General features: G+C 43.8%; 2 protein-coding genes across 2 annotated transcripts; both read right to left on the reverse strand.

The window, feature by feature from the left end:
* Positions 1-1,335: 1,335 nt before the first annotated feature.
* On the reverse strand, positions 1,336-2,469 carry LOC123254398 (actin-related protein T2-like). The gene has a single exon (XM_044683432.1). It carries the CDS (start codon positions 2,467-2,469, stop codon positions 1,336-1,338), a length of 1,134 nt encoding a protein of 377 aa, XP_044539367.1.
* A 1,528-nt stretch (positions 2,470-3,997) lies between these two features.
* On the reverse strand, positions 3,998-5,131 carry LOC123254397 (actin-85C-like). Its single transcript, XM_044683431.1, has one exon. It carries the CDS (start codon positions 5,129-5,131, stop codon positions 3,998-4,000), a length of 1,134 nt encoding a protein of 377 aa, XP_044539366.1.
* Between the last annotated feature and the right edge of the window lie 2,592 nt (positions 5,132-7,723).

Genomic DNA, 7,723 nt, shown 5'->3' on the forward strand with positions numbered 1-7,723 from the left:
CACACACACACACACACACAGTCTATCAAGTGAATTCTGGCTTTCAAGTCCCTGCCCTTCCAGCCTCCTAACCCCTATTCCCCCCCTTCCCACTCCCCTCTCCTCCAAAGACCTGGTCCTTCCCAGTCACCTTTTCCATTGATGAATTCTCTTTCAGGACTCTATCCTTTCACAAACATTCTTTTTTAATTAAGTTGCAAGTCATTCCGCAAACATGTCTTTAATTTCCCCATGTCTAAGGCCTTTGCTTATGTATAATCCCACTACCTGGAAATTCTTCTGGGTCTTCCAGTCTCCAGCCATCCAGATCCTTCCTCTCTCCTTTAAGGTACACAAATGCCACCTTCTCCAAGAAGTCTTCCCAGATTCTCTCAACCTTCTCCCCACTAAGTGATGACTTCCTCCTCTAAACCCTGCAGACCTTTTCTAGTAAATGTCCCAAGTCAGGGACAAATATATTCTGTTTTATATGGGTGACTCTTCCCTTTATATACCTTAAGAGTTACTTATTAAGACTTTCCCTTCTTTTTCTGTCCCTCCCACCTTTGCTGGAGGACTATATTTCCCTTCCTAGAAATGTTTGTGAACTCATCAAGCCAATCATGGGATCAAAGGAGCCAAAAGGGACTAAAGAGTTCTTTTGAATTCAATTCCCCACCCTTATTTTTGCAAATGAAGGAACTGATACCAAAAATGGAGAAACTGACTTGTTTGGGATCACACAGATGTCCAATCTGAATTCAGGTCCTCTGCTTCCTAGGACCAAGGTGCCTTCTCTCAACAGGGACTGAAGAGCCATTCAAATCCTTCCTCTAACTTCTGTATGATCCTGAAAAAATCATGTTGGCTCGCTGAGCCCAAGACAATTTCTTGGGACTGACCCGCTAAATTTATCAGTACTTCTTGAGGATATCATAAAGCCTGATTTTTATATCCTTTAGTAACCTTTGCCCCAAAGTCACACAGTTAAGTAACAGAGTCAGAATCTGAACCTAGGTTCCCCCCACCCTCAAGAGAGATTTCTTTGAGGCCAGAAGCTTTTCTTCGTATTCTCAGGGTTTAGTTAGCATGGTGCCTGTACTTAATAAGTACTTAATAAATGGACACAATAATAAATGCTTGTTCACTGACTGACTGTCTCCAGAGTCAACAGTGTACCACAAATGAGTTGAAGCCATGAATTAGGGAAGAAAACCCCCCCTCCAACATTTTTCATCCTTTTTTTTTTTTTTTTTTACAAATTTTATTTTGTACCTTGTCACATAAGTCTTTGCTTGCTTCAGCAAAGAAATGTAAGAACTGCATGTCCGTAATAGGTTGGCTCATCAAACACATTTAGAAGCATCTTCTTTGAACCACAGATGTCCCAAATTCTCTGTAATCCATAGAAGTGACCCACATCTGCTTGAAACTGCTCAGTGATGTCACAATGGAGGCTCCAATCCATGTGGAGAACCATCTATCTGGAGGGGCTGTTATCTTGATGGGAATGTCCTTTGGGGCTTGCTGTTCTGTTTCCTTCATTAAGCGGTCATCTAGCCCTGGAAATAGGGAAGAGCCACCGGAGAGCAGAATGTCCCCAAAAAGAGACTTCTGTATGTCAGTATCACACTTCAGGATACTGTTGGGAACCATTTTGGAGAGCCCAGGTAACTGTATACCAAGCTCTTCTGGGTCAAAGAGAACCTCAGGTCCCTGGAACAACTGGTCTCCAAAACGGATGATGTTCCCATCAGGAAGTCTGTAGTCTCTTGAGACTTCCTCAGGTCTCCTGCTCAGCTCCTTTTGTGGATCTAAGGCCACATAGCACAGCTTCTCTTTGATGTCATCCACCAATCCTTTGTCTAGTGTACAAGGGAAGGTCCTCCCACTGTTTATCAGCAGTCGCAGGAGATACTCAGTAATATCCTTCCCTGCCACATAAAGTTTGGAAACTGCATGAGGCAAGGAATACCCCTCAAACACAGGGACCGTGCAGGTGACACTGTCTCCACTGTCCACCACTAGCCCCGTGACACAGGCTGATGCATAGAGAGCCAAGACCGCTTGGTCAGATAGGTAGAACGCTGGTACTTTGAAGCTCTCAAACATCAACTCTGCCATTTTCTCCCGGTTGTTCCTGGGGTTCAAAGATGGTTCTGTCATGAGTACTGGTCTCTCAGAGGACTTAATCCCAAGTTCCCAATCAAAGAGGTGTCTCCATAGCTGCTCCATGTCATCCCACAATGTGATGATGCCTCGTTCAATTGGATTCTGCAAAAATAAGGACTCGCCCTTGTACAAGGCCTCCTCCCCAACATAGTACAGTTTCTGATTCTGCTCGTTGTTTCCCATTTTGTACCTGGGATGCCCAACAACTGTAGTGATGACATGCCGAGGACCTATCTCTCCAGACACGCCAGCCTTACATAGCCCTGAGCCATTGTCAAAGATGACGGCAGGAGTCTCTAAAATGTGTGGATTAAACATTCTTGGCGCATTCTCTGCTCACACTACTTCTTGCTTGTTCACTTGCCAAAATAAAAGTGGTTCCTTCTTCCCTCCTCACACCGCTTTATGACAATTGAAAAGATCTTGGAATGTTGGATGACCCAAGCTTCTGGGGTTCTTGCCTTGCTAGCACAGAGATTGGTTGGTCAGTCCAGAAAGCTCTGGAGAGGCCCTCATCTTTGATCAACTAGTTGACCCAGTTTCCTTCAGGCAGCTTGGGGGCTAGACCTTTTCAAGGCTGCTTCTTCCCTAGGTAACAATCAAGGCTAGGCAACCATTGTCCTGGGAGACCCTCCTCTCCCCCCCCTCCTCCCCTATTGTCAGAGAGGAGTCAGATTCAGATCCATGATGCTCAACATACCAGCTTTTCCAGTTTGGTATGAAAGCAATGAACTGGGGAAAGGTGGGCAGGTCATCGAAACAAACGCCTCCACAAGTCAGCCAGGAAGTTTGTGTAAAAGCCCTTGTCCTCAAGGACCCTACTATCATGATATGCATAGGCAGGAAAAGATAAATCATAATAAAAGGCAAGTATATATCAGACAAATCACATCGTTTTTGTGTTGGAAGGAAACTCAGATGCCATTTTGGTTTGACCCATACTCTAAAGGAATTCCTGTTGTAACATACTTTGAGACATGCTTGGGGAAACCAACCCTCTTAAAGGAGTCAGGATCCATTTCACTTGTCTGTACCGAACTGCCTATCCTTTGGCTAAAAAATGCTGGGAACCACGAAAGAAAATATTGGTCCTGTGGGTTCAAGTCTTGACGCTGACACTTCCTAAGGCTGTTGTGGCTATGTCTATTGACATCTCTGAGCCTGAGGCAAAAATGTCTATGTTAAGGTTATTGTTCAGTTGTTTGTGACCCACCTTCGGGGTTTTCTTGGCAAAGACACTGAAGAGGTTTGTCATTTCCTTCTCCATCTCATTTTACAGATGAGAAGACTGAGGCAAACAGGGTTAAATGACTTGCCCCCGGGTTACACAGCTAAATTAGTGGCTGAGGCTGGATTTGAACTCTGGAAGATGAGTCTTCCTGACTCCATGCCCTGCTCTCCATTCGCTGTGCCACCCAGTTGCTTTCCCCCAAATCAATCCCATGAGTTCCATAGTGTGAACATGGCCAACCCCATTTTATAGATGAGTAAACTGAATCTCAGAGAGGTTCTATCTAACTTGCCTAGTATCACACAACTCAGAAATTTCTGGATCTGGATTCAAACCCATACCTTCTGATCCCAGGTACTGTTCTACCACAGTGCCCACCCCTCCTCACTCGTCTACTTAAATCCAAAGGAGGCCTGAATGAGATGCATGTTTGGGTTCTGGTTGGTTTCAAATCTTTATTTTTCTTTAAACTTTGTCCAGCTACCTCAAACAACAACGGCGGTGGGCGGCATGCAGGTAGTTCACCGGTCTGCAGCTTCCTGAGACAGACCCCTCTGATCTCTTGAGACTCCAATGTGGGGTGGGGTAGGGGTGGGGAGGAGTCCCTCACTCTTCTTAGAAACATTTCCGGTGAACCATGGTGGGGCCAAACTCCTTATAATCGGAAGTCGTGATCCACATATGTTTGAAGGATGTAAGGGAGGTGAGGATGGAGGCTCCTATCCATACACAATACTTCCGTTCTGGTGGGGCGATGATCCTGACGGAGATTCCTCCAGGAGCCTGGAGCTGGATCTCCTTCAGAATCCTCTCATCCAGACCATGGAAGAGCGTGGAACCTCCAGAGAGCAAGATATTACTATACAGGTTTTTCCGAACGTCAATGTCACATTTTCGGATGCTGTTAAAGAGCATCTTATGGACCCCGGGAGCTTCAACCCCAACGTTTGCTGGCATAAACAGGGTCTCGGGGGCTCGGAAGAGCTGGTTGCCAATTTTGATAATGTTCCCATCCGGCAACTTATATTCTTTGAGGATTTCTTCTGACTTAATCTTCATGGCTTGGATGGGATCGAAGGTCACATAGCACAGTCTCTCTTTAATATCTTTTACAATTTCTCTCTCGGCAGTGCTCACAAAGGAATGTCCACTTTCCAACAGAAGCCTCATGAGGTATTCGGTGATGTCTCGGCCTGCGACGTCGAGTCGGGAAACTGCATGGGGTAAGCAGTAGCCCTCATAGATGGGTACAGTGTGAGTAACCCCATCTCCACTGTCCATGACTATCCCTGTGGTCCGGGCGGAAGCATAGAGGGCCAACGTGGCTTGAACAGCCACGTACATGGCAGGCACCTTAAAGCTTTCAAACATAATCTCTGTCATCTTTTCTCGGTTCTGCAGAGGGTTGAGTGGAGCCTCTGTCAGCAGGACCGGGTGCTCGTTGGCCTGGACTCTCAGCTCACACTCATAGACATGCCTCCAGATATGCTCCATGTCATCCCAGGAAGTCACTATGCCATGATCGATGGGATAATTCAAGGACAGCACCCCTCGTTTGGACTGTGCCTCTTCTCCAACATAATACTCCTTCTGTCCAGCTCCTAACATGGTGGCTTTGGCTTTGGAGCGACCAACAATTGCGGTGATGACTGACCGCGGGACGTTATCTCCAGCAATTCCTGCCTTGCACAGTCCAGAGCCATTGTCAAATATCACAGCAGGGACTTCTAGGACTTTGGGGTCAAGCATGGTCAGGGAGCTATGCTCCTAGGTGAGATGGCTTTGGGTGAAAATTAAATGGATGGAAGTTTAGAAGGTTTGAAGTTCTAGACTGTTTACATCACACAGGGCCAGACTCTTCAAAGGGACTTAGTTGGAGTCTGCTACATTGTCACCCCAAAGCCCAGACTGTTTCCTGGGGAACTTTCTCTTTCTGGTTTCTTACATTTTGATCCCTCGGTACTCAACAATGGGTGATGAAGTAACAAAGCTTTGGGTGACAGGGAGGTAAGAGACAGGGGCAGGCTTGATTTCTTTCAAATCCAGAGAAGTTCTGCTCTGAGATGTGTCTGTGTGTGTTGTTACAGTCCCCACGATGGTTGCTTTAGTATTTGCAGGAGTTTTATCTGTTTACTTAGAAATTTCCTTCCTTCCTTCTTTCCTTCCTTTCTTCCTTCTTTCCTTCCTTCCTCTCTCCTTTCCTTCCTCCCCCCTCCCTCAGTTCCTTCTCTCCCTCCCTCCTTTCATTCCCTCCCTTCCTTCTTTCCTTCCTTTCTTCCTTTCCTTCCTTCCTTCCTTCCTCCATCTCTCTCTCTTCTTCTTTCTTGCTTTCATTCTTTTTTGTATTTTTCTCTTTTTCTCCATCCATGGATCAAACATAAACTCATTAAGGACAGGGCCAGTTTCATTTTTGTCTTTGCATCTCAATTCTCTCTGTCTCTGTCAGATCTGTCTGTCTGTCTGTCTGTCTCCTACACACATATTTATCCACCCATCTGTCCATATCCCAATAGTGTAGTACATAAAGTACTGTCTGTAGAGTCAGGGGAAATACATGTTCATATCCTATCAGATATATAAAAAATGAGGGCATTGGAGTTGGTGAGATTTAAGACTCTGTCTGAAGCAGGTCTAAAGGAAGGAGGGGGAGGGCAGGGAATTTAGAGGCATTAGCAATTCTGGAATCATACATAATCTTAGAGTTAGGAGGAATCTCATCTGCTATCTACTTAAAGCAACAAATCAAAACTCTTTGCAATATTCCTGACAATTGATTTAACTCAAACTTGCATGTAATTTTTGAAAAGAAATGCACCATCTCCCAAGATTGCCCCTCTACTTTTTAATGAAGAAGATGATATGATGATGATGAAGACGAAGAAGAAAAAAGAGGAAGAGGGGGAGGAGGAAGAGAAGGAAGTGCAGGAGGGAAGGAAAAAGGGAGGAGGAGGAGTCGTAAGGGAGATGGTGGTGGTGGTGATGGAGGTGGTGGTCATCCCCCCAAACCCTACTTCAAGTCTGACCTCAACCTGATTGATCACTACATCAGTGAAAATTACAGTTCCCTGAGAGGCCCTGTGGAAGCCAAATTTTTGGAAGGGAGGAGTCTCTATGTTTTTTTCCCTCAATTTCTATTTTTTCCAGATTATATATTAATGCGATTTTTAATATTTGTTTTCTGACATTTTGCAATCCATATTCTTTCTCTGCTCCCTACTCCCCTCAAAGGCAGGTAATATGATATAGGTTGTACATACATTATCATATAGTATGTATTTTCATGTTTTTCATGTTGTAAAACAGTGATTCCCAAAGTGGGCGCTGTAGTGATCCAGAAAAGCGGTGATGGCCACACTTTTTTTGTATTACATTCTATTCTGAGTTCAATAGTTTCATAATTTCCAGAGGGTCCAAAGTAATATTTTTTCTGGAAAGGGGGCTGTAGGTCAAAAAAGTTTGGGAACCACTGTTGTAAAACAAAACACATATTGCTTACACTAGGGAAAAATGAATGGTGTTAATATGTTGAAGAATGATATGTTTCTATCTGCATTTTGACCTTCTTCCTGCCATAGTGGTGGATATCCTTTTTCATTTTGTGTCCTTTGGGAGTTATCCTGGTCCTTGTCTTGATAATAATGAAGTCATTCACAGTTGATTATTTTACACTATTGCTGTTACTGTGTACAGTGTTCTCTTGGTTCTTCTTGCTTCACTTTGCATCACTTTATAGAAGTCTTTCCAGGTTTTTTGTGATCATCTTGTTAATCATTTGATGATGATATGACACAATAACATTCCATTACAATGATATACTACAACTTGTTCAGACAATCCAATTGATGGTTATTCCTTCAGTTTCCAGTTCTTTGCCCCCACAAAAAGAGCTGCTATAAATATTATGTATGGTTAAGTTCTTTTCCTCTGTGATGTCTTTGGGATACAGACCTAGTAGTTGTATAGCTGGGTCAAAGGCTATGCTCAGTTTTGCGACCTTTTGGGAATAGTTCCAGATTGATCTCCAGAATGGTTTGATCAGTTGACAGCTCCACCAATAGTGTATTAGTGAACAATTTTTAGTGTCCCAATTTTCCCACATTCCCTCTAACATTTATCATCTTCCTTTTTTTTTTTTTTTGTCATGTTAGCCAGTCGGGTGGGTGTGAGGGTGACATTTCTGAGTTCTTTTAGTTTGCATTTCCCTAATAGTGACTTAGACCATTTTTTTATATGACTAAAGATAGTTTTAATTTCTTCATCTGAGAAGTTCCTTTCATATGACGACTTGCCAATCGGGGAATATTTTATATTCTTATAAACTTGACTCAGTTCTCTATATAT

The sequence above is a fragment of the Gracilinanus agilis genome, unplaced genomic scaffold (assembly GCF_016433145.1).
Source record: "Gracilinanus agilis isolate LMUSP501 unplaced genomic scaffold, AgileGrace unplaced_scaffold21109, whole genome shotgun sequence".
NCBI classification, from domain to species: domain Eukaryota; kingdom Metazoa; phylum Chordata; class Mammalia; order Didelphimorphia; family Didelphidae; genus Gracilinanus; species Gracilinanus agilis.

What these genes read in the sequence shown, in the direction of transcription:
- LOC123254398 (XM_044683432.1), bottom strand. Translation starts at nt 2,469, where the DNA reads ATGTTTAATCCACACATTTTAGAGACTCCTGCCGTCATCTTTGACAAT.
- LOC123254397 (XM_044683431.1), bottom strand. Translation starts at nt 5,131, where the DNA reads ATGCTTGACCCCAAAGTCCTAGAAGTCCCTGCTGTGATATTTGACAAT.